The sequence below is a fragment of the Gymnoscopelus braueri genome (genome assembly GCF_963280865.1).
Source record: "Gymnoscopelus braueri genome assembly, chromosome: 7".
Lineage (NCBI taxonomy): Eukaryota > Metazoa > Chordata > Actinopteri > Myctophiformes > Myctophidae > Gymnoscopelus > Gymnoscopelus braueri.
Genome location: NC_137608.1, coordinates 16,727,505 through 16,755,078, shown reverse-complemented (window position 1 = coordinate 16,755,078; position 27,574 = coordinate 16,727,505). Strand labels below are relative to the sequence as shown.

General features: G+C 41.7%; 2 protein-coding genes across 2 annotated transcripts in view; both read left to right on the top strand.

The window, feature by feature from the left end:
* The window catches only part of LOC308088639 (multiple epidermal growth factor-like domains protein 9), a 28,359-nt gene extending 8,536 nt beyond the window's left edge, over window positions 1-19,823 (top strand). The window contains exons 3-6 of the mRNA XM_080433180.1: window positions 5,866-6,005; window positions 10,003-10,152; window positions 17,103-17,372; window positions 17,528-19,823. Coding sequence (XP_080289306.1) covers window positions 5,866-6,005; window positions 10,003-10,152; window positions 17,103-17,372; window positions 17,528-18,054 — 1,087 coding nt within the window. The 3' untranslated portion in view covers window positions 18,055-19,823. The remainder of the gene's footprint in view (window positions 1-5,865; window positions 6,006-10,002; window positions 10,153-17,102; window positions 17,373-17,527) is intronic.
* Window positions 19,824-21,070: 1,247 nt separating this feature from the next.
* LOC308089213 (tumor necrosis factor-like) lies at window positions 21,071-26,491 on the top strand. The gene is made up of 4 exons (XM_080433791.1): window positions 21,071-21,389; window positions 24,738-24,765; window positions 24,938-25,012; window positions 25,497-26,491. The coding sequence occupies exons 1-4, from the start codon at window positions 21,144-21,146 to the stop codon at window positions 25,934-25,936; spliced, it is 789 nt and encodes a 262-aa protein (XP_080289917.1). The 5' UTR covers window positions 21,071-21,143; the 3' UTR covers window positions 25,937-26,491.
* The last annotated feature ends 1,083 nt before the right edge of the window (window positions 26,492-27,574 follow it).

Here is a 27,574-nt window from a genome sequence, read left to right as displayed (position 1 = left end):
CCCAGTGGCATACAGCTGCAGGCTGGAAGCCACCGTGGCTGTTTGGTACTTGGTGCTTTGGTTCCATTTATTTTGATGATGACATGATGATAATGATAATAATAATTAATACTAATAAAAGTGTGTGTGTGTATATATAAAGCACTTTTTAAAACAGGGTTACAGAGTGCTTTACAAAACAAGATACAAATCAAACCATAAAATAACCATCAGACACAATATTTGTGTGTTGTGTGTGGCATATTCAACAGTACAGTACAGGATCACGTGATCATGTGATTCTTCTACAGTATGATGTCATTTCAAATGTATTACCTACCTGCTTGGCTGGTTTTCAGGAACTGTTTGCAGCTGCTACGTAGTATCACATGCTTCAAAGCTCAGGTATCCCTTTTCATGCCAGCATGTGATTGAAGGTGTATTACCGGCTAATCGATGTGGAAGCTAGGGAGCTGACTCTCAGCATCCTGTCTGTCTCTGTCAAGGGGCCATGTCATCAGAAACCCAGCTTAGCAGAACTCTAAAGTGAGGCAATTGACTCCATCCTGGCTTTGATACCTTCTCGGGAGACATGCAGTCAACCTTTTGACTGTCTAATTTATTCGTTTTTTTATCTGTGATTGGTAGTTTTGAGTGGTGAATGCCAAGGAATTATTCTGCCGTCTATTTTGAGAGTGAACAGTCTGCAGCCCCGTCTGAGTTCTTCACTCTATTGTAGCAGGAAGCCATTGGCTGACTAACTGACCGCACATTGATTTTCATAAACATTTCGATGTGTCTTAAACCATTAAGACCAGAAGCCAATTCTACAAACGTCTTCTAAATCCCAACAGTATTCTGAAAAAACGTATGCTTCTGTATCAGTGGTGCTCAAACCATTTCATGTCAAGGAGTAAAGGACCCCCAAAATGATATGTATTTGGCCGCCGACCCCCATCTCAAAATATTTCAAGAGCTGGTATATCTGCTATATTTGAATAGCCAAAGTGTAAAATAATGCTTTTTAGCTAAAAAAAAAAAAAATGACACAGATGCGTTCCAGGTCTTAATGGGTTAATTCTGTGTTTATGTCTTTGGCCCAGCATCAAGGCTTTGTTGGCCTAATGGCCAGAGTACAGAGCTTACAAGTTCCCAGTCATCGTTGGGATAGGTTATATAACTGGGCCAGCTTGTGATCCTGAGCCAAGGAACTGAAGGATGGATCACAGCCCTTTGGCTTTCCTCAACCGCTTGAACCTATTATTCTGGGGGTGACATTCGCCGATGCGTTGTGAGTGAGCCTGTAGATCAGCTATTTATGCATAAGAGATATGGTGTAGAAGACAGTGGTGAAAAGTAACTAAGTACATGTACTCAAGTACTGTACTTGAGTACAATTTTGAGATATTTGTACATTACTTGAGTATTTACAATTTCCAATACCTCTACTTCTATTCCACTATACATCTCAGTTACTTTGTAGATTTTTATTATTATTACATAACATATACATTTCGGCCATTTGAAAATAGCCGATCTACAAGCTCACAATGCGTCGCGTTTTGCGACGCATTGTGAGTTCGTAGATCGGCTATTTTCAAAAGATTTTTATACATTTGAAAACTTGAAATGGGACATTCTGTATGATGAGTACTTTTACTTTTGGTACTTAAAGTACATTTTGGTGCCAATACTTTTATACTTTTACTCAAGTACATTTTGAATTCCGGACATTTACTTGTAACTTCTTATTATTTCTATACTGCAGTATTGATACTTTTACTTAAAGGTAGGGTAAGTGATATTTTTTGTTAAAAAGGTTAAAGTACTATATTCTGATAGTAATCATTGCTACAGAGCGTTTGTTCGGTCACAGGGGTCTCTCCAGCTCTTTAGTAAACAGAATATACATACATTTTCATGTAGGCGATGTAAAATCTAAGCCAATCAGGAGAGAGCACTGAAAGTGCATTTTCTGTTTAATAAAGAGCTGGAGAGACATGGAGACTCCTTTTTACTGAACAAACACTCTGTAGCAAATTAATGAGTACTATCAGAATAGCAGACCAAATACTGGCCCAACCATGGTCAAGTTTACCAAGTATAGAGGGTTTAAATGGTTAAACACTCCCTTTGAGGCACAGACCACAGTTGCACACACACAGCAATGCAACTACACCTGTTTAGTATCGGCTATTCTTGTTTTGCATGATGGTATTCATCGCCCACTCTCTCTAAATTAAAAGCACTTAGCAGGCCCTCCTCTGTTTTCCCTGTGGATGGAGAAGGATGCGCTTCTGAGCCGTGGATGGATGTGGGCTCTTGTGTATTGTGCTCAGACCCCAAGCATACGTTGCTTATGGCAGGCATCACCATGGCGGCTGAGGAACGAGGTTAAGCCTTGTTTCCCTGTACTACTGACCTACTTAGTAACCGGATGATCTAACACACCAAGCAGCGAGGGCATTATGGCTCTCGTGAAAAACTACACCAAAAAAAACAATTGCAAAACAGCAACCCACCCACCCACCCCTCTGACCAAGGAGGGGGGACAATGTAACACAACAACAGTGGTGGACTGAAACCTTGGATTACGGTTTACTGTGGGGGAGGGGGAGCAGGTTTTTACTTCTAGATAGAATCCCTAGCTGGTGTCTCCACTCACTCAGCCTTGTCAAGCCCTGGAGCCAATAGGTTTGCAGTCCTCATGTAAGAAGATGATCGAAAAAAAGAGAGAAAAAAAAGAAGCACACTATGTACAGTATTTTTCCTCTGGGTGTTGGATGAAGGCTTGCTAGCTAGCAGACACCCAGATGGCAGATTGAGCGGTGTTGCCACAGGTCACTCCTTGGGGGACTGCCAGCCAGTTAGTGAGGGGGAAAAGAAGAGAACATGGGGCCACGGTTCTCTCTTGTGAAATGAGATTTCCTCAGAAGACAATTGACAATATGCAATTTTGACAATTTCCAGCTCTTTAAAAAGAAAATCTATATTAATAATTACAATAATAACTCCATAAGACAGCGATGTTAGTTATATTTACTCATTAATATTGATTTGCTTAATACTGTAGTCACAATTATTGGTGATGAGTTTTGTTGGAAAAAATGATAATCAACTAGTGCAGTACACATTATCCGTACAGACCCCCATTATTTCACTTCATGTCTGTTGTGTTTTATTTTATTTATTTATTCACTTACCGTTAATTATTTATTTATCACATTGCACTCCCTTGGAGTGTCAACAATACACACGCCAAATATGAAGGCGATTGTTTAGACGATTCTCGAGGTATGCAAAGGAGAGACAGACACACTAACAGATTTGTGGAATTTATAGACACAGTAGATGTCTTTGATGCTCATTGTGCTTATCAGTGTTATGTCTTTGGTCCAATGGTACAGTATAGTATGTAATGGCCACTGTGGTTTCATTTTGCTTCTGTGTAATAGTGAGGAGACGAGGGCAAGATGCAACAGCTGCCAAATAACGTGTCTGAATTAATTGTACATTTTCAGGATTAGATAATGACACATAAAATCACGATTTCCATTATTGTCGAATAATTGTGTGCAGCCCTAACTGTTAGGTTGTTCTAAAAATTATACTGTATCAATTTGGAATCAAACTCATCAAGTGCGGTGTGAGATGCATCTGGCACTTTGTTTTCCTTTTTTTGTTTTGTTCTACTGTTAAGTGTTCCCCTGTTGACTCGTCTCAATGAGGCCATGATGTTTATATTCATGTTTTTGTCTGTGCTTCTTCCAAACATTATTAGGATGTGTATCTATTGTGCAGCAACCGACGGCTGTTGATCTCAGCCTTGTCCTCGGCGGTGCCCACGCCCCACTAAGCACTGTCATGGGCCACCTCATTTGCATCAAGTGCATTTGTTTTAACAAAGCCCCATTTGTGTCGGAGACCTACGCACATGCTCATGGAAAGTGCTCCCTGTCACTCTTCATTTGCTTGATTGGTTTTGAAGTCATTGTCCGCAGATTATATTTTGGGATCCGTTCTCTGGGTTCGGGGCCTCTCTGGCTTGACTTCCCACTGTTGTCTTCCCAGGAGAAAAAGGCGATAAACCTTTAGGGCAGTTGGACCCAGAGTGCGCAGAGCCTGTTTATGTGCAACGGATGATTTCTCATCTCTCTCTGCCACTCACCCCTCCCTCATGTATATAAATCACCCCTGGCCTCTGTGTTTTATAGCCGGCAATAGAGAATACTCAGAATAGAGAACAGTCCAGGTGCGACCTACAGGGCTGTATACCCTTAGCAGCAGTAAAAACACATTGGTTGAATGAAATAAGTCATGTAAAAAAAAGAAAAGAAGAGGCTCTGGCGAGGCATGGAAGAATGTAATTAGATTTATGCTGTTGAGCGTTCTTAAAAGCATTACCGACCGAGATATTTCCAGCTGAGTGCAAATCATTTGCAGTTATGTAAACGTATGAACTCAATAGCATGCTGTTTATTATTACTCATTTCTTCTGCTTTGCTGCCTCATGTGCTATCTCTATCTTCTCAAATGTAGGCACGTAACCCAATTAAATAAGAACTCATTCTAATCTTGGATACAGTATATGGTTGTAGATCTCCTCTAAAAACGAATAGAATGCGTCTTGAATTCCATGTCTTGCCATTTATCCCACATCCACAATCCCAAGCAACCTCACACACCCCCACTTTACATTCCTGCGGCAGTTATTCGTCTCCCTCTAACTGTAGCTGATGATGAGAGAATGACCGATTGCTTGGGACCAGATCCTTCATAAAATGACTCTTTTGTCATCACGACTATGCTACTGCTCTGTGCTCGCTTCCTACCCAGTGGGAGACGGGACTGTGTGCAACAGGATTTTAGACTCACCACAGAGCACTTAAAAATCTGCAGAACATTGGTGGAGTGTCCCCCAAGGTACTGTCTGTGACCCATTCAACCCTCATCCTGTGGGCAAAAAAAAAAACAGTCCTGACAGAGACTGCGCCTAGATTGGGGTTTCCGCCCCATGATTGTCCTCAGCTCCACACTGTGACCTTGGACTGGCCTACGGATAGCTCCAGTTTGACAGCCATGTGAGCAGACCCAATCCAACCCACAACATTCATAACATGTTTAGTGGAATTAAATGTGAGCAGTTAAGGCTGCTTAGTTTGAATAGCAACCGATTTTTAAGGAGGGAGGGGATAGGCACAGGGCTAGCGCAGTACCTCATGTCCTGTCTGTCTGCACAGTAAAATCCTCAGGGTTAATTTAACTGAGTGTGTAAAAATAGATTATTTACGGGTCCATTTTTACACACACCGAGTTAAACTAACTAACGATTTTACTGTGTGTTCTGCTCTTCCTACTATGAGGGAAGACTCTGCATAACAAGGTGCATTGCATGTGAGTTATGAGGGGAGCAGATGGATTGATGAGACGACACTGAGAGGGATCCTGCAGGATGTCATGCGTGGAATGGACAGGAACGCCTGTACATTGGATGGCATGGCTCCAGGCTAACCTATCAGGGGCTGCCCAAACACATAGAGTTCCATACAGTCCACAAGCAGATATGAGTATCTCTCTTATTTCGGTCAGGTCTGGTACGGCAGGTCTGGTACTGTAGCATTTACATGAAGGTTTTCACACGCTTTCATGATTTCTATTTGACCCTAGCTTTGTAATTGTGCTTTACCATTTTGGTGCTTTATATCAGTGAAAATAAAATAAACTAAGCCTCTATCTCATGCAGTAAACAAGCATTTTAATCAATACGATTAATACCTATCTTTTGCAGTGCTTTCTGTTATTAGTTGAAAGGTTTTGATTAAGTCTTCTGCCGCCTGTATAGTAAGGAGCGTTCCCATAGTGACATGATTCCATCTGCCTTTCCAGCTCAGGAATATGTGTGTGCAAGACCGGAGTGTATGGGCCAAAGTGTGACGACTGCCACCCTGGGTTCTTCCGCTTCAGCAGTACGGGCTGCCAGCCATGCCAGTGTAACAACCACACCAACGACTGCCATCCACAGTCTGGTAAGCCTTCTCCTGCTTCTTCTGTACCATTAATATTTTGTCCCAGGGATTGCATTACCAATCACAGTAGGGAGGTAAACTGTGAACTCAGAAATCACCATGTGGATCTCTATCGCTGTTCAGGGTACCTATTAATTACAATAAATATGTAAATTTGAGTTATAAAAAATACATTTCCACAATTGATCCAAAAACAGTTAACTTGAGTCTGCACAGTGTAGTCTCCCACAGGGAGCTAACAACGGTGTGCAGACTGTTTTTGTGCTGATCCTCTGTTTGTCCTGCACCTGATCACTTGATGTGCATGCTCTACACTGTAGAGTCTACAGTACGTTCCATATGAACTTGAATTTACCCATTGAGTTTTACTCTAACTGTATGTAAGGGAGGCTTGCTGCCTATCTCCCACAACTTCTCTTGGAGCTTAAAGTCTTGTGAGTCCTTAAGGGACAAGGTTGGAGGAGTGTGGTCAGTTTAAAGGTTGTTTGAGAATGCTGTTAGACTACAGCTCAGCATTCAACACGATTCCCATCCAGACTCAACACAAGCTCAGGTACCTATAGGTCTCAACCCCAGCCTGTGTAGTTGGATCCTGGACTTTCTGTCAGATCGTTGCCAGGTGGAGAGGATGGGCTCCAACACCACTGCCCCCGTGTTCTGAGTGCCCTCCTCTGGTCCCTGTACATCTATAACTGCATGGCCACGCACAGCTCCAACCCTAGTGGTAACGTTCACTGTTGATCACTGATGACGATGAGACGGCCTACAGGAGAAACTTCAGAACCTGACACAGTGGTGCCAGAAGATCAACCAATGTCAAAAACACCAAGGAGCTGTTCATGGACTACAGGAGGCCGAAAAGAGAGCATGCTCCCATCTACATCAATGGTGTCGCAGTGGAGAGAGTCACTCACTTCAAGTTCCTCAGCATCCACATCACTGGGGACGGGATGAGCATACTGGCCACGTGGTGAAGAAGGCACAGCAACGCCTCTTACACCTCAGGTAACTGAAGAGGTTTGGCGTGGGGCCCCAAGATCCTCCGGATGTTTTCAGAGGCACCAATGAGAGCATCTTGACCTGTTGCATCACTGCCTGGGAAGGGGAACTGTACATCCCTCAACCGCACAGCGCTGCAGGGGATTGTGCTGACAGCTCAGCGTGTCAGTGCATGTGTCCTCCATCCATCCGAGACATACAGTGCAGTATACAACAGACGTTGTAAAGAAACCTATTTCCTACCTAACCGCTTAATTATTTCTTATGAATTATTATTGCTGCTTCGTTGTTGAGAAACTGAAACCAAAGAATTGTACTCTTCTGTACTGACAGAAATAATTTATAATATGTAAAAAAAAAAGAAAATCTTGAATCTCTCTCTTGGATCCATCTGTCTTGCCACTGTGACCTATAGGAGTCATATGGAACACCGTAGCTCCACTGTGGGGATCAAAGGTGTAAAAGTCTGTTGGATTACCATAGCTCAAGGTTTGACAGCTCCCACTAAAACACATGACCCTGACCTCTCTCCCCCCCCCTCTCTCTCTGTTGCGGGTTGCTTACATAAGAACACTGTGCTGAAAAACAACATCCCACTTTGCTCTGGGTATTAACATGACAGTGACTTGTCATTTCAAGCACGACATTGGAGAATCAGCAAGATTGTCACCCCCCACCCCTTCTCCAACACAGGCGTTGTTTTCCATTAGGTCGCGACGACAAACCACGGGAGTCCTCTACTGTGGAAGGACAGAGGTAAAACAATGACAGCAAACGTATCATGTATCGGAGCCTCTGCAAAGCCTGGCCACTAAGTCTATCATGAAGTTGGGACAGAGTGTATTATTTAGAGTGCTCATTGACTCTGGAAGACAGTGGGCGAGGGACACATAGACTTTGCATTAGCTCAGTTCAGCACACTTTTGAGTTTAACTAACATGGCTCACATAGGGGGTGTGACCCAGGGTACGTTCCTTGACTACTAATCTTCTTGACTTTAGTTGGCGGTGCTAGTCTTGTTCGATATAACGATCTGATCACACAGGACGATTATGAGTTTACAACTATCTCAAATCACATAATTGCCAATGTTATAGGACATCTGCAATTAGGTATGGTCGGGTAATAATATCCAAAACATTTATGGAGATGTACGGGCTTTAAACACGGAACTCCAACCACTATTTGGGGAAGAGTCTAAGACGCAGACATAGATACACAAATGTCAGAATAGATCAAAGAAAAAGACTGTCTTAATCCAAGGCTAGTTACGCTACTAAATGCACGTTTTGATTGCCTTCTCCTCCTGTGACTGAGCTGCCGAAATGAATCACTGTGAAGCTCGGCTTCTGTTGTTGACAGAAGCTGCGGAGTTGCAGCGTTGCATCGTCATTTGTTACATCAGCATTCATGACCTATCGTATATTGTGACTCGAGAGACATTTCAGCGTTGTGGGATGTTCCCTTTTGTTTTCATCAAGACTGCAGAAAAACAATCCACCGCCCTGCAGAGTTGGATGGATTACCTTTTGGACGATTAAATCATCAAACTTTCTTTTACAGAAAAATGGAGTGGGTATATGGAGTATGGAGAAATCAATATCAAACAAGCGTAGACTGTGTACTGCACCATTACGACCATAGGTGTAAATATGTGGCTGACCTCAACCTTGTCCACAAAGTATGGAGAAATCAATATCGAACAAGCCCAGACAGTGCACTGCACCATTATGACCATAGGTGGAAATACGTGGATGACCTCAACCTCGTCCACAAAGCTCCCAACGTATCATCTCTCCACCCCAGCCCTTACTCAGCTTGACACATGGGTCCAGGATAGACACATGACTCTTAATCTACTGAAGTGCAAAACACTGACTGTAGGCTTTATGAGACTGTACTCATCATCACTCATGATGGCAGGTCAACAACCATCTATCTGTGACTCAAGTCAAGGGGCCAGCGACCACAATCCAGAGTGACCTCTGCTGAGTGACTTCAGCTGGGATCAGCAGGTGACCACTATGATATATACTGTAGCAAAGGCCAGCTCGAAGCTGTCCTTCCTTTGTCATCTGAAAAGAGCTGAAATTCCGCCGGGTGATTTGCCAAGAATCTGTATTGGATATGTTTGTTCTACGCTCAACTATACTGCCCCGTGTAGCACAGTTCTATCACGCAACTCCTGACAAATTATGATTGGCAAATCTTCTGATAGCTACTCGAACGCACTCCTCCGTCTCTCTCTGACGCAGCTTATAGTATGTAGAGAAACGCTGTGTAGAGACTCTGTGCTTGGGTTACTGGACTTAACTTTCATGTGCTAGCTCCCTGCATCCCAATGCCAAATCCCGCTTAAACAAAGAAGAAACCATCATAGACTGCACGTTCCCAGGACACAGACAAATCCATACTTGAGCCCTTTCCATGTATCTTTTCCACCTCACCCCCATTTACCCTCCTTTTAAACACTTTTTTTAAATCAAGTTTTGAACTATTCCGGTATTTTGTTTGTGTGAGTATAAATACACATAATAAATAAAGGTATTCATTAACCCTTCGAACATTTCACAGAAATAGGCGATCTACAAGCTCACAACTCGTCGGAACACGATGCGTTGTGAGCTTGTAGATCAGCTATTTATGGCGAAGAGATGAGTGGGGGCCTAGCATAGACCCCTAGGGGGACTCTGGTCGGTAAGTATATAGGGTTTAAGTAATCCCAGAAGCTCTCGCATAAAAACGGGACGGGCGAAGGTTTAAGTGGTTAAAAAGGAGCCTTAATAGTCTGTAAGCAATTCAGACAGCCAGGTAATAACCTTTACCGTACCCATATAAATATTTATATTACCCTCCTGATAGACTTTAAAACGGAGTCAGAGTTCGGGTGTGGTCTTACATACCGTTATGGCTGCATTTTTATCACTGACTTGACTTGTGATAAAAGTCCTTTGCAAGCCCAAACTGATCACCTGTCTCTCTTTCGTTTCTCCTCCAGGTGTGTGCCTGAACTGCATGGACAACACCCAGGGAGCCAACTGTGAGGAATGCAAGCCCAAGCACTACCGCAGCCCGAACGCTGTGCTGACGGATGCATGCGCCCCCTGCCCCTGCTACAACACCACTTCCACCGGCAGCTGTCACACTGGTGAGAATCAGAATCTGATTAGTCAACCAAGCAATCAAACAATTAAAACCAAAATAAAAATGAATACATAATACATGAACATAGGGCACTACAACGGGACATTTTACAACAACAAAAATGTGTTGTGCATGACATGATGCCACAGGAACCATCACGTAATAAGGTGCAAGAGTGCAGTTGCACTTCGTTTACATGTATTATTTACATCTATTCTAGGCTAGTTGATTATTCAGAGCAGCATGTAGTGTATTATTGGCCTCTTGCTCAAGGACACATTGACAGGTTTTCATTTCCATCCTTGCTGCTGATGGATACACAATTGACTTTTGGTGAGGGATTGAACCAGTAATGTCTTGGGTTATGGAATGCTATGCCACCCTGAAGCCTGAACCTCCAAAGTGCCCTTATCATGCCAATCTTGTCAATGTGGTTTTCGAACCCCAAAAAAATGCACTGCATGCAAACACAGCACAGGCATTTAATTGGATAATCATTCAACTGCTGATTAGTGATTCTAATGATTAAAACCAGTAGAAGTGTGCAGAGAGACGGGCTGAGTTACAGCGCCAGTGGCATGTTCCGGTTGATCAGAGGATGCTTTCAGTTTATAAGCCCTGGCTGCTTGTCTGAATGCTAGACCGATAACTACAGTACCCTGGGCAAGAACTGCTGCTTAAAGTGTCTAAGTTGAAGTACAGGAAGTACCGACCAAGTTAGTTACATTGATGCTGTGCAGATCTATTTACATTCCCCGGTCATGAAAAACGCATTGTGATTGGGCGAAAAAGACAGCTTCCGGTACTGGAAGACATACACTACACATACTGTACATACTGTACATACTGTACATACATACACTTTCAGCTGTAGTTCTTTACCAGGCTGACTTTTCTGAGAAAAGTCTAGGAACGAGGTTAACTACAGGGCAACCCTTCAGATTACAGCTGCAGGTGGGAGAGTTAACGCACACACTGAAATTCAAACAAGCAGGCTAACAATCTTTTTTTATGAAACCAAAAGACGTGGCTTCATGTTCTTATCTCTCACTGAAATTGTGTCCCAACTCTTTATTTTTATTTTTTATGTTCCATTGCTTTTTTTCTATTTGCTATTGGCCATGACTCTTTTGGATGTGTGTGTTCAATCCCCAATATTTCTTTGTTTACGTCGGTATCAGCAAGCAGCATCATAATTGTGTTACTCTCAGTCTCAAAATACAATCAATAGTCGTGGAATTTTACTTGGTGTTTCACAGATGTGCTACTGACAACACAAATCATGCAGTAACACATACAGTAACGTGTGATTCAGGGAACTCTCAATCCATGCAAGGGGGACAGTGCAAAACACACTGCAGACGGTAGACTATACATAAGCCCCTACATATATACACAAAGAAGTCTAGAACTATGTTCAGTATGAACCATGAAGTCCTAGACATGGACTCCTATGTCACTCTCCTCTCATTCCTGATTTAAACTTGGTTGTACATCGTGTCGCACACACCAAAAGTAGCTGATTTACGCGTCGTGAGCTTGTAGATCAACTATTTTTGGTTTGTGACTTACATCGCCGTGCAACTAAGTATAAATCAAGCTTCACCTCTCCCTCCCGCCCCCTCCCCTCGATGGAGCCCATTGGTGGTGGGCCGCCTGGCAACAGCCCTGTGTAGAGAAACTGTCAGGTTGTGTTTGCCCCAGCCAGAGGCCACTGGATGGGAATGGAGATGAAGGGCTGTGCAACGTCACCACGCATGTGGTACACTCACACACACACACGCACGCGCACAGCCACAGCTGGGACACATCACAGCAAGTCATGCAGCAGAGGTGGAACTAGAGGCATGGCGTCTGTTGTCCATTCAGCGACCGTATGATGGGTTACGTTGCACATGAAAAATCAAAGATCAGAAATATGCACAGAATCATCAAAGCCTATAAGCGCTGCTCTTATATAACAGAGTGTGAGTGCACTGTGTCTGTTGGTGGTGGGGGGGGGGGGGGGTTCAGCTGCAGGAAGAGGTTGCCTTAGCAACAGTGAATAATGAGAAAATGCCACAATGCAGTATCAACGGTGCCGGGGATACTTGTCTGGCACTGATGGGCCTGATAGGCCAAGACCACCATCTGCAAATGAATGGCCTCTCGTAGTGATAGAGAGAGAGAAGTGACAGCGTGCGTTGTTGTTGCATCCATATATGAGGGATTTGGGTCACACATATCAAATGATCCGTGCAAAGTCGAATCTTTTCTCAATGGTATAGGATGGCTGGGCTCATTCATCCGAAAGGCTACTAAAACATTGACTGTTATCTTTAGAGTATGCATAATGTGTGGGCACTTGTCTGTGTGTTTGTGGCCGTGTGTGTGTGTGCGTGTGTGTGTGTATGAGTGGAAGTAATGATGCTCATGTGGAAACAACGTGTGTGTGGTATGATCATTTTTGCAGTTAGAGGCATGTGTCAGACTTCACTAACTAGGCCACCGGCGTGAGGTCCTGTGTACACGACTACATGTGTTGTGAAACGGCTGCAGAGGGCGATGTGTAAACAACCGGGTCAACTCCTGCACACAGAACCTTGAACCCCTATATCATGTTTCCTCATGGTGATATAACACATCGGCACTGGCTGCCATTAGACTCTCAGCAGGGGTTAAATCCAGCTAATCATGAACAGTCTGAGGCGCACCAGAGAGCGGCGCCATGTGTCACATGATCATTCCGGATTGAGGTCTAGATGTAGGGCATTCGTTCAGGAAAGTGGCACGAAGGCACAAGGCAGGCTGTCGGTGTCTGAAATCATCTGAAATCATCACGTGCGTTTGTCTGGTGAGCGCTGGATTCTGTAAATTTGTGGGAAATGCACAAGTCACACTTTTTTCCTACCATGCTGCGTTATCTAGTGGAGCAGTGGTTCTCAACCTTTTGTCCTTGGAGCCCCCTTCTTGAATCTGAAAAAAGCTGAGATCCCTGGCCCACAGACGCACAATTGTTTTACTGTGTTCACAATGTTATCACTGTACTTCACTATGACGTTACATGTGGGAGTTGGCTATGTTTAAGTCTTAACCACTTAAAAGCCCTATTTTATATTTCATCGTGTGGACATTTTTTAAATAGCCAGTCTACCAGCTCCCATTGCGACGCGTTGAGAGCTTGTAGATTTCCTATTTTCACTGTTTTAGAAAAAGAAATAGAACATTTTCTCCGGTGTGAAACTGGTTAAAAGGCTTATTTAGAAATAGTCAGGAAAATGTATTAAAAAAAAGGAAAAAACTACTGAATATTTCAAAACACACTAGGCTTCATTCCCCCCTGTGATCTTTCACGTCTACCACGTTGCGAAACCCTAGTGGGGGGTGTCGACAATATGGGTTACCCACATCCAAATTTTATGTGCTATGACTTTAATGACTGTTTTTCGCCTACAAAGACTTGGCTGTACTTAGTAGCAAACAGTATTTATCTTTTGTGTAATGTTATTGGTTTTAGACTTTGCTTGATAACTACATACGTACGTATACATATATAGAAATGGCAATAAAGTGAGGATGAGGTGTGAATTTACACAAATCCATGTATACAGTAGCTTAGTTTGGAGACCAGTAGAGCTGAAATGACCAGCCAATTATTTATTTTGTACTTCCAAATAATTCTTCTGTTGACAGAGTTCAGTTGTAATAAATTAATTTTATGTTATAGTTGCATTTTCCATTAATAATGTTTTTGACGGTAGTGAAAATCATACCTCCTGGATTTCTAATTACCCTGCTTTACCGTAATACCTTGATACCGCCCAAGGTATCTCAAGGTATGTATACAAATACACCTCAAGCAAGGAAAGCTTAGAAGGGTGCTTATTTGCTACCTATTAATTTTTTCTATGGGCCATAAATATTTAAGCCCAGCCAGACTTGTGTAAGTAGGCTAACTGCATATTAGACACACAGCATCGCAGGCTAGACCATGTCATGCATTCTTCATAATGACATCTATCACCAGCAGCTCACGTTTCCTTTTTTTCCCTTTTACACAAATACCATCATATTTGGTTTACCCTGCTTAAATGTCAGGAAGATATGAAAAAATATATACTTCTCAAGCCTAATTCAGAGCGCTCACTGAGACACACACACACACACACACACACACACACACACACACACACACACACACACACACACACACACACACACACACACACACACACACACACACACACACACACACACACACAGAGCACATACAGCACACAGCACACTTTCTCTCTCAAAAGCAAATACACAATTATCTCTCAACAATCTGATTACTTTAATTCTCTGGAAATTGCCTACTTGTGCTGTGTGTCAGTCTTTTGTATGAGACTCACTCACACTATACAAAAATCTCATTATGAATTTGTCAGTGTTTCTACCATCTTTACCCAGCTCCTTTCCATTGGCGTATTGCCCATTGTAACCTGAGGTTTTTATTTTGGGTGGTTGTTTTTTACAGTTATATTCTGTGTGTATAATATGTAGATATGATCATTTTATATTATGGGTGAAAACTATTCTTCTAAACATGTCTTTGATCAAACGCCAAAAAAGTCTCATACACCTACTCAATTTCCCTATGTATTGTTTCCTTCCAAAGCAGGTATTTAACATGTTATGTGGGTGAAAAGCAGTTGCAACTGTCAGTTAGAATGTCTATAATGGAATTCATGGAAGTGCATAGGAAGATAAACAAACAAATGTTCAAAAGAACACTGACCATTATGCTCCTTGTGATGCTGCGTTCACCTCATTGGCGACAAAGCACCTCATTAGCGACGTAAAGCTACAAACTGACGACCTGTGCTCGTTGCTGTATGACAGGCGTGACGCACTACAAAAAGAGTTTGTAGTTTTGGTGGTGGTTTCAACTTTTTTCAGTGCTCCAATGACGCAGTGAAGCGTCAATCAATCATATATTATATTTTTGTCTCACCATTTCCACTCCCCTTCCCTCTCCCTACAATTCCTGCTCTGTTCTGTAAAAGGAAGAAAACCCTCATTCTAGCCAGTTCTCTGTGCTATTTAACCCTACCATTTTCATTTACGTAGTGTGGCTTGAGCAATACCTCAACAGTGACACTGTAGCTGTTTTGTAATCTTTTTCCGCTGCTAGTGTGAACACTGCATAAGTCACGCGACTCCAGTTTCCTGTCTACACACTCCTGCTCCTACGCAAATAAAGCATCAAAAATAAATGAATTTTTTAACCCCATGAATCCTAGCGTCCCTATTCTGGGGTGAACATTCAGTGAAAATAACATCTATAAGCTCACAACGCGAGCTGTGTTGCGACGCGTTTTGAGCGTGTAGATCAGCTATTTTGGGGAAGAGATTTGGTATAGATGGAAAAAGGGAAGCATAGAGCCCTGGAGGACCCATGTCAACTAAAGTGTTTTTAAGTGGTTAAGAAAAAGTTCATGACCTCCCAGAACTACTTCTGTACATCTTAATTGTTTTTGCTCTAAGAATACACTTACAGGGAGTTAAGACCGAATCAAAAGTCTGTTATTATTATACTCTGTGCCCTTGCTTTGAATAAATAGTGCCCACAGGGGGCATGGTGCAGTGCAGTGTGTTGTGGTATTAGAATTAGACCCTATTGGTCATGACACCGAGCAGTGTGGCATCACATTACCATGACCGGAGGCTTCAGTAGAAAGCTGACCCTAGAGAGGACACTGATGTGATGATAATGAAGAATAATGATCCTCCATAATATAATAAGGGATTGGGCATTGGGATCAATTCTAGTAGGACCTTAGAATCTATTTCTGCATTTTAAGCTCTGCTGTGGGTGTGGGAGAGTGTTTTGAAAGCAGATAGGCAGAGATGAGTATACATACATCATCTAAATTGCAGTATGTAACATATCGCTGTCGGGTGCATGTCCATAACCGTTAACTAGGAAATGGAAAAAAAAAAAAGAACCTGTGTTCCAATGGATCCAGTGTAGTTATTGTTTAGTCACAAGTTCTTGTTAGTACTTTTAATTGGTTAAATATTTATAAAACCCACAGACAGACTTAACCATTTTCAACGTGGCGTCCCTACTTTGGCCATGTCATCTTAGGTGAAATTTATCAAAAATAGAGAAAATGTCTCACAATGCATTGTGAGCTTGTAGATCAGCTGATTGTGACTTTTGCACAACACTGTCAGGGAATTCATTATGAAAAAACATTCAAATATGGATAAACAAGGTTTCTGCCCGACAGTGACAATATGCCATTTGGTTGATGCCTTTAGATCTAACTGTCTTTTTTTCCCCTCCAGTGTACTGTATGTAGGCCTATATGCAATTCAAATGGCACATTTACAATCTCAATGCTGCCTCCTCACAATCAATTTAAAGCGACATATACAGTATATGAATAATATATATGCAGCCAACACTCACAAGAAGATAATGCCGTCTGAATGAAAGGAAGTGGGTGTTTTACACCAGAATTTTCCCCATTTTTTTAAAAACATTTTTTTTAAATTCGTTTTTTTATTAACTGTTGCAGCCCTAGAATGGAACCCCTAACCCTGACATTGATTGCGCTGTGAAATTATCCCCATAGTTGTATTCTGTTTCTGCCTACAATTTGCATCTCTCTCCCCAGCCAGTAGACAGTGATCTTGAGCCATCTAGTGGCGAAGCTAGTGATGACTCAGTAAATATGACTAATATGCTTCTAGCACCCAGACAAGCAAACAGAAAAAGTTTTAATATTTCCACCTAGAGTGCTTTAGCCAAAGGTTTCACATAGCAACAGCAGCTGCTGCAACCAGGCCTTACAGCATACACGTTTAGAGCCGCAGGTGCCAGGTCTGTCAAACTGCTAATGGTGAATTCTCCAAAACCACTCATGGTGTCTTTGGCCTCGAAATGAATCCCATTGTTTTTTTCTCATGTCTTTTTCTATACAGACTCTGACGGCTCCCCAGTATGCGACCAGTGCCTTCCCCAGTATAGCGGTTTGAGGTGTGACGAGTGCAGCGCTGGGTTCTACAAATTGTCTGGCAAGTGCGTGCCCTGTGAGTGCAATGGGAATGCAGACCCCAAGGGCCCTGCCCAGATCTGCCACCCGGACACAGGGCACTGCCTCCGCTGTGGAAACAACACCACAGGGCTTCAGTGCCAGCTGTGTGCCCCTGGCTTCACCGGGGATGCACGTGCCCACAACTGCAGCCGCGCAGGTAATGGTTTGACCGTGGCTGTCTTTTTCAATAGTGAGAGGTTTTGATGACAAAATGGTCTGAAGAGTGTATGAATATGTGGGGAATTATATACTGCACATACAAACAGTATCTTAACAATTTGGCCTGACTTTGTGACTTTCTTTACCACTCAGCATCACGGATCCTCCCCACACCAGCAGGTGTGACCACAACAGAGCCCCCTAAGTCCAGTACATCCTCCCCGACCCGTCCACCTGCCACAAGCACACCATCCACTACAGCCAGCACCACCTCAGCCTCCCCTCAGACCACCAACACCAGCACTGTGCCACGGGCAGCCTCCACCACCGCTCAGACCCTGCTGACCAGCCTGGGCAGCCCCACGGACAACACCACAGCTGCACGGACCGAGGTGTCCTGGACCCAGTTCAACATCGTCATCCTGGCTGTGATTATCCTGGTAGTGCTACTCCTACTGGGCTTTGTGGGCGGCGTCTACACGTACAGGGAGTACCAGAACCGCAAGCTCAACGCTCCCTTCTGGACCATCGAGCTCAAGGAGGACAACATCAGCTTCAGCAGCTACCACGACAGTATCCCCAACGCTGATGTGTCAGGCCTGCTGGAGGATGAGGCCAACGAGGTGGCGCCCAACGGCCAGCTGGCCCTCACCACACAGGGAAATTGCTACAAAGCCTAGCGGTGTCCCTGGCACCCCACTTGCCCCCCCCACCCCGTGCCAGGGACCCAGGGCCCCCTCGATATGGGAGGTCACCACAAAGCTGCTGGATTGTACCAAAACAAAAAAGAAAACCCACAACGCTCCATTGCGCATAACAACTGCTTTAACTCCACCCAGCTCGTCTGTGGCGCTTCAGAACACTTTGCATTAAAGAACCAGGAGAGCAAGCAGGTGGGATCAAAGATTAGGGATGGCGAATAGAAGAAGAGAAGTATCTCTCTATTCAGTATGTGAGAACAACAAAAATAAATGGCTCTTCAAGTTTTTTGCTATAAAAAAAAGAAGATATTCTCAATGAAATAGATCAGCAAAAAGAGAATAGTTTCTTGTTTCTGTTGTGTCCTGTAGAGGGCACTATTCCAGTAATTGACAAAGCTAATAGGCAGGGATTAGATACCTGTTTGCAGGTACATTGATTCCTGTACAGTTCTGTGGACACAAAAGGACTTGCGTGTGATCCTAACATTTCAACATGTTTTCAGTGGGACTAATGAACGGTTTAAGTTATAACCTTGATCACATGAACAGTGGTCTTTAATGGAGACAATGATTGTTATTTAATTAATTTTTATTCAGTTATTTATTGTTTCACGTTTTTATTCTTGGGAGAAATGCTGCACATGTGTTGTGTTTTCCATGGTGTTTTACCTTTTACGTGCTATTGAATGGTAATTTAATCGGGCAATATGTTTTCATGTACAGTATGTGTGTCTTTGTGAGAGTAATAGGGGGTAAATTAAGGCTGCTGGCGAAGGCAATTCATGACCTCATTCTTTTATTTTATTGCTTTTTATGATTTTTATTATAATTTGCCAGGTTTTCTTATCTTGAGTATTAAAGAGGAGTGTTTGTACCTTTCAGCACAACTGCAGGGCAGTGACTTGTGCTAATTACAAACCACCGATACATTTTGATCCGGTCTTCAAATCTAATCTACCATTTACCTCAACGGTAGTTGTTGGAACAATTTTAATAAACAAGTAGTCTATCTCCAGCCATAATTATCCATGTATAGATTGGTTTATATGACCCTAAGCTGACTCTACACAATAAAATCCTGTGTTAATTTTACTCCGTCAAATTAACACTGATTATTTGACTGTCTATGTATAAATATTACTTTAGTTAGTACAAAAAGTGAAACCAACCTATACACGGTAACCTTGTGTAGTAGCCTTGTAATCGGTGTTGTCACACACAAACATTTTGAAGAAGGCAAAAACAGCAATTTTGTGTAAAAGTTATCCACTTTATAACTTAACAATTTATCCTGGGCATTGATTAAATCTTTTGAAATCTGCTGTTTGTGAACTACCATTGACACTTTGACGGCCTCTATTTGTTTTTGCTATGTGGTAGATGGGGTAGACGATGGAATTCACTCCTCAGGTACTGGCTCTTTCCCCAACGTGATCACTGTAAATATGATATTGTACAGATGAATGTGAATAGTAGCGTTATTATTATTGTACAGGTAGAAGACGGTGTACACACTGACACTCACAGACTTTGGACCTTTCACCCTGAAGGGGCTTAATTGTGGTGGTGATCACTCCACAGCATTTCTTCGTCTTTTTTTTTCCACTAGCAATGACTTTTTCCCATGTATTCAGCTGCTGGAAACATGCCACAGACACCCAATTGTTGCGCTCAAGACAAGAGAATAAAATGGTGTAAATATTAATCCTCAACTCCTCCACTCTCAACACACATTATCAAATAAAATTGGGTTTAACTGTTAAACTAACTTGTTTCTATTGCTCTTATTTCAACAATGCCCACATTGTAGTAGCCTATTGGTATTTGTTTGTCATGGTCTCATGGAGACAGACGGTGAGACGGATACAAACAACCACATCTGATGTGCAAGATACAGTGGTGTAAAGTAACCAAGTACAGTATTAGTTCAGTATGTACAATTTTCAATAATTTTGTAATGATCAAAATCTACAAAGTAGAACTAGTAACTGAAGTTTTAATATAATTGTAGTGGTGTAAAAGTACAATATTTTCCTATGAGATGTAGTAAAACACTACTTCAGCATTGTATATATTTCGGCCATTTGAAAATGGGAGATCTACAAGCTGTAGATCTGCTATTTTCAAAGCATGTTTATACATTTGGAAACTTGTGAAATGGGACATTCTGCACAACGAGTACTTTTACTTTCATTACTTTATATTGTATATTTTAGTGTGAATACTTTTGTACTTTTTACTCGAGTACATTTTTAATACAGGACTTTCACTTATTTTTTACTTAGTAATGGAGTATTTCTACATTGTGGTATTGGTACTTTTACTTAAGTACAAAATGTGAGTACTTCTTAATCTTCCACCACTACAATCACTTCACATCCGATGTGCAAGATAAAGAACCTGTTAAAGCAGGTGTGTGTGTGTGTGTGTGTGTGTGTGTGTGTGTGTGTGTGTGTGTGTGTGTGTGTGTGTGTGTGTGTGTGTGTGTGTGTGTGTGTGTGTGTGTGTGTGTGTGTGTGTGTGTGTGTGTGTGTGTGTGTGTGTGTGTGTGTGATGTTTATGATGCAAAGGCTTGTGCTTGTGTCTGAATGATTTCCCGTGAGCGCCCCTCCCTTCCGCTCTCTGTGAGGTGGTGATGCCATCGTGTACGTGTGTGTGTGTGTGTGTGTGTGTGTGTGTGTGTGTGTGTGTGTGTGTGTCATAAATGTCACTAAGTAAACAGTATTTGTTTTCTTATAGCTTACACCTTCTGCTGACCTTTCAGGTAAATGATTATTATAAACGTTACTTATACTATCGGTTGGCAAAACACCTGTTGGTACATTTCCCAAAGTAAATCAAAAGAGGTGTGTGCGTGTGTGTGTGCGCGCACGTGCGGTTTGATAGAAGGGTGTGTGAGAAACTTGATACATTGTGACGCTCCTGAAGAGGAAGTTCATTCATTGTCTTGCCGAAGGGGCTTGATTTAAATATGTGGGCGAATCAACACAACAACACGTGTATAAAAGAAGTCTGGAAGGCTATTTTACTTTCACTGCTGCACCGGATCACCTATAGCTCTCACCACAATGGATCACATTCCCATGATGGATCAGGATCGCATGGAAGAAGGTTGCTGCTGCAGATCAGGATCTGATTGCCAGTCTCACCAGCAGCGTTATAACAATGCAGATCACTTCATGCAGCAGACGCGCCTGATGCAGCTGACCCGCTTCATTGTGGCCGGGTTCATGTTCGTGGTCACGGTTCTGCTGGCTCTGCTGGTCCTGTTTATCTTTATGAACCGGCATGGCGGGTTGTTTGGCTGTCAGGAGGTAAGTCATCAACATTCAGAGAATAGGTTCATGTTATTAGGCTATGTAGTAGCCCTAGAATAGCTGTGATATTACCTAGTGGTGTAAAAAAGTACGCACATCTTTTGCTTCAAGTAAAAGTATCGATACTGCAATGTAGAAATACTAAGTCAAGAATTCAAAATGTACTTGAGTAAAAGTACCAAAGTATTGGTATCAGAATGTACTTAAAGTACCAAAAGTAGAAAGTACTCATTGTGCAGAATGTCCCATTTCACAAGTTTGCAAATGTATAAAAAATCTTTGGAAAATAGCCGAAATGTATATATAGGGCTGAAGTGGTTAATGTATGTTTTGTAATAATAATAAAAATCTACAAAGTAACTAGTAACTAAAGTTTTCAAATAATTGTAGTGGAAATACCTCAAAATTGTACTTAAGTACAGTACTTAAGTAAATGTACTTACTTCCCACCACTGATATTACCTATACATAGGCTACTGCACATGCATAGCATATACACAGACAGATATAGCTCCCTTAATTGTCGAATGTTTAAGCATGTTCTAATCATGTATATACTTTACCTTAACATTTTCCAAATATTTCATTTTTTTTATCCTTTGGGAAAAAATAGTCAATTTAACACCCAGGTTCCCACTCTTCCTTGGTGCCCACTTGACTTGTCCTGTTACCGCCCCATGCCTCCCGTGGAAGGAGTCATATCGCGGCATTCCTGCGTGTCTGTCTACTCGACCAATAATACATAATAATTGCTGCTGTGACTTATCCATTTGAAAGTTGGACAAAATAGCCAATTTTGCATTGAGGTGCCCAGATGTCACTAGTGGTGCCCACCTATCCTGTATGCCAGGAGTCTCCCCGTTTCTCCAGCTCTTTAATAAACACAAAATATATTTTTTTCAGGTGGGTTGCTAAATTTCAGCCAATCAGGAGAGAGAACCCATTTATCAGCTTTATTTTTTGTGTGTGTTCCAGCTCCAATTTTGTCTGCTCATTTCTCTGTGTTATCACTTCCAATTTCACTTGTATAATCTGTATCCTGTCTGAGTTCTCTATCCTGATTGGATAAAATTGGCATCCTGACCTGAAAATGTATTTACTGTTTAATAAAGAGCTGCAGCGATACGGAGACTCCTGTAGCACTATAGCAATGAGTAGGATTACTATCAGAGCTATTTGACACTTATTTTAACCAAAGAAAATCACTTACCCTACCTTTAAAATATCTAATATATGCAGTCAATGGTCGCATTGACTGCTGCAGCACTGAACGTAATGAAAGTTTCCTTCAATGAGAACTTATGGGACACACAAATTGACAGGTGTGATTAAACACATTGCCTGCCAAAGCCGTTTTAAAACGTATTTGGCAATACACCTCTTGCCTGCCAAAGACGTTTAAAAACGTCAAAAAATATATAGTAAAAAAAAAAATCTAAAAATGTTTTTAGTTTTTATTTATTTTTGTTATTCACAACGAATTAGGAGATAACAATTTCCAAAGATTTGCTGCTCCATTCACTTCAATGTTAAAAAATAAACGGACAAAAAATTCACATGTGAAACACAGTGAAACACATGTGAAACACAGTGAAACATGCTATTTTCAAACATCAACAACACATGTCAACGAGGTCATAATGACCTCGTTGACATTTGTGAAACCACACCTGAATCACCTCAGTGATTAGCAACCATCAGGGGATCAATCATACTGGAGAAAAATATTCTGTGACTACTTGAAAAGGTAAAAAATCACACCCAGTGTGAAGTGGGCGGTGTGGTCATCACAGTGGTCATCATAGTGATGGAAGCTCACTTCCAAAAAAGAATGGATTTTTGGAAGTGCATAATCCTATTTATAGGTTATTAATGTCATCATGTGTCTCGCTAGCCAATCACAGTGCTGAATAGAGTCAGCCAATCACAGTACAGCTAGGGGTGTACTAATGGGCCAATCACAGTGCAGGAAACTAATACTAATGAGGTGTCCCAACCCCACTTATAGGGGCGGCTACACCGCCCAAAAATCGTTAAAAACCCTGGCAGAGGCTACGACAGTCAAAAGCCTTCGCTTCACCAACCATAACGCCCCTGTCAATGTGTGTTTGTCCTGATGAGGGGACTCCCTTTAGTGCTGCTGTGGAGATATTAACTTTCAAATGGATGTGAAACTATGACAAGAGCTGACTCCAAGTCACAACAATTAATTATTGGGCGAGTAGGCCTATACTAGCTCTGGACTGGTCCAGAGTGTTAAGGCCAGTCCACACCAATGCAACTAGTCAAAACTTGCAACCAGTTGCAATTAATTGCAAACGGTCTGGACTGACCAGTTGCAGACCAGTGCCATTTGTAAATAATGGTTGCAAGGAGTTGCAAGTAGTTGCAGTTGCATATCATTTGTGTGGACTGGCCTTTTGCAACTCCTTGCAACAAAACCATTTTAGAGATCGTTGCAGTGGTCTGGACTGACCAATTGCCCGACCGGTGCCATTTGGGGATAATGGTTTTAAAGACGGGGTGCCGTGATTTTCAGTGATTTCGCCCCCCCCCTAAAACATAATCATCAGGTATTATGGTTATACTAGGAGGAAGATTTTTTTCAAAAAAGTGTACAGAAATTGTTAAAATTATGTTTTTATGTGGACACGCCTCCAGTTCATTAAGTATACCTGGTTCTCACCTTAGCACCTCCTCCACCACCTTAGCACCACCCACCTGTCCTAGTCCCTCCTCCTCCTCATGCCCACACCTGTTGTGTTATGATAATGAGGGGGAGGGTAAATATTTACTATGTCACTAAAGGGCTGTTTTTCTATTGGCACATTTGACCCTCAAGGTTTCAGCCTCCAGCTAGAAACTCAAAATAGTCAGAGAAGACATAAAACACCATAAAAACACCACCAGGGGGCTTAATGAAGTTCTATCAACCTCATAGACACATGAAAAACAGAAAAAGTGCAAAACCATGGCACCACCTCTTTAAGTAGTTGCATTGGTGTTGACTGGTCACTCAAGCCTACACAGCGCATATATATATATATATATATATATATATATATATATATATATATATATATATATATATATATATATATATATATATATATATATATATATACACACACACACACACACACACACACACACACACACACACACACACACACACACACACACACACACACACAGTATATATATGTCTGTGTATGAAATGTATATAATATCACAGCCATTCTAGGGCTAAGGTTTACGTATAGCTTCAATGTTATTTTTGCATCATTATTATTGTCATACATTATCAAAAATGTCACTAAGTAAACAGTGTTTGTTTTCTTATAGCATACACCTTCTGCTGACACTTTACCAGGTAAATAATTATTATAAACATTACTTAGACTGTCGCTTTGCAAAACACCTGCTGGTACAGTTCCCAAAGTAAATAAAAAATTGGGTTTTATTGCATGTAATTATTAGTTTGCTTTTTGGGATGTCATACAGTAAGCTATTCCAACCCATCATGTTTATTATCTCTCCTGTAGCCACCAGTGCTCAACAGCAGAAACAAGTTCAACAGCGTCAAAATCCAAGCCAAAATCCAAGCGCATATTTACCAGGTACTGGGAAATCCCTGTTTTAATTGCTGTTGACTAACCAATCAACAAATCAGTGTAATTTCATTGTTTGATGTTTACTTGTTTCATTGTTAACTACTTAATTGTTTTAAGACTAGGAAGAGGATGGCATCAGTATAAGTGGATGTGAAAAGCAGATTAGATTAGGTTGCTGTCCAATTACCTCTATAGCTTAATGCAGTGGTTCTCGACCTGTGAGGCGTTGTGAGCTTGTAGATCTGCTATTTTCACAATATTTATCTGTGGAACCGAGTCAAACTAACATCACCTCCTACAATTCCAAGGGTGAAAAGGTTGAGAACCATTGCCTTAATGTATGCTGTTCATTTAACTAACACTGCCAGTAGGTTAGATAGAGGGTAATAGAATAGAACTTTGAGTTAGGGTTTGACTTTTTTCTCATCTGGACTGTTATGGTATGAAAACAGAGACCACTACAACTTTCTTATTGCTTATATTCTTCTAGTATCAATACCTACCAAGGAGCAGCCCCACCTTGCGTGGGAAGACAGAGATGGTGACCATGTCCACCTCCGCGGGGACTTCAGCTACAGCGACGGCTATCTGATCGTGCCCAGAAACGGCCTCTACAGAGTGTACCTACAGATCACCTACGAATACTTGGGCAACTGCGACATCTGTGATACTGTTGATGATAAAGATGAATCTTTGATGCTGTATCACGTTGTGTATCATGTTCCAGTAAGCTACAACAAAAATTGGAAACTTCTATCGGCAGTTCACACAGTGAAATGTGATGTGAAAAACTGGCGGAAGTCCATCTACTCAGCAGGTTCATTTGAACTTAAAGCAAAAGACAAACTGTGGGTGAACTCAAGCCACCCCAAGCTGATAGTGGAGAAGGCAGACCAGGTGTTTTTCGGTGTGGATTTCCAGTATGACTGACCCCCCTCCGCCAGACAACAGAACAAACTGCTTCTATTGCTACTTATTGACTACTGGAGAATCCAAAAGTTAAACTGTCCTGTTTTCACAATAATGTTTATATAATCTTTATATAACACCTGTTTCTTCTAGTGCTGGGCGATATGACCTCAATGCCAAGATTTTATATTTTCCATCCACGTCTTTTCACCTTGTGGTTTACCGCTCCACCATCTGAGCCACTACCACCCCAAATAGTTTCCTTCCTCAGGCCATTGTGGTATAATAGGTTCTCTAGTAGTGGGTTCTCGTTTGGCCTACTGTCATGACTCTTCCAACTTGTGGTTTCCTGAGAGGATTACAGGACAACCCATGATCACTCGTCATGATTCACACTACAGCACTTCCTTGGAGCCCCCCCCCCCCCTCCCATCTGACATAAGCTTAGACCCACCGCCAAGTTATGATTTTATACATGTTTAAAATTTTCGACTACCTCCAAAAACAGACAAGGTCTCACGCTCCCCCTGTGATCTTTGGCGATCAATGTTTTGTGTTTTCATCTTCAGTACTGTAATTTTATTCTACAGTATGCATTCACAGATTTTTGATAGAGCCATCTGAAATCTTTTGTATATAAGCGTTTTCTCTCAACAGGTTTATACTGTACAGTAATTGTTTAATATGAATGAATAAATGAATAAAGATTTTTTTATCAAACATGGAATAGCACTAGCAGTAGTTCTTTTTCATCACATAATGAATGAATATAAATTAAAGTATCTGCAAACTTGATGAACAGCTTTTTTTGACCACTAGCACATTTCAAGCAATTCTCAACGACCACCCCACCCCCACAAGCTCACAACGATATTGTAGATTTGCTATATTTGGAGTGTGATACTGCGTGCAACTAAGTATATCAAGCCCTTAACAGTAAATATTTGATTTCAAGCTTTAGTTTGTTCCCAGACTATTAGTTCAAAATGTTGTTTATTTGATGGAAATATTTAAAATCCATGGACCACCTGTAATTATAGGTTATCTATCTAATAGGGCCAGGCTATCTATGATTGAAGTAGGCGTAAATACTGGAATTGCCACAAAACCCACTTCAGATTTATACTCGAGCCAAATAAAACATTTCACACTTTCCTTTGCTGACTAAAGCAGAGGAACTAGAAGTGAAGTGCAAGTGATTGACTCACACTTACATAACACCATCGCTGTGTTTACAGTGGCGTGTTTCAGCTCATGGTGATTCGTTTTTGGTTTAATCAATAACGTAATAATAATACCATAGTTTTATAAGCTATAGCAGATAAGGAGGCCCAACAGCGAGGTGCTGCAGATGGTGTGCTGGTTAGGTTTGACTCACACTTTGAACAACAAAAAGGCTCACACACTGAACATTTCACATTGAGGCTCTGTGGATGCTAAAATAGTCTTTTACTTACAAAAGTGCAAAAAGTGACATGGTGAAATAAAGTGACACAGAGAATGGACATTTCGGTCCTCAGACCATCATTAACACTGACTCACACTTTGATAAATCCATTGTTGTGGTCAGAGATGGACCGTTTTAAATACATGTGTACATATGTAAATACAATACATAGGATAGACATGATCCCACTATTAGAATCAATAATGAGTGTG

Bases quoted from the DNA above. Each gene is read 5' to 3' on its own strand.
- LOC308089213 (XM_080433791.1), top strand. From the start codon at position 21,144: ATGGATCACATTCCCATGATGGATCAGGATCGCATGGAAGAAGGTTGC. The intron at 21,390-24,737 runs GTAAGTCATCAA...GTTTTCTTATAG, and splicing joins GGTTGTTTGGCTGTCAGGAG to CATACACCTTCTGCTGACAC. The intron at 25,013-25,496 runs GTACTGGGAAAT...ATATTCTTCTAG, and splicing joins TCCAAGCGCATATTTACCAG to TATCAATACCTACCAAGGAG.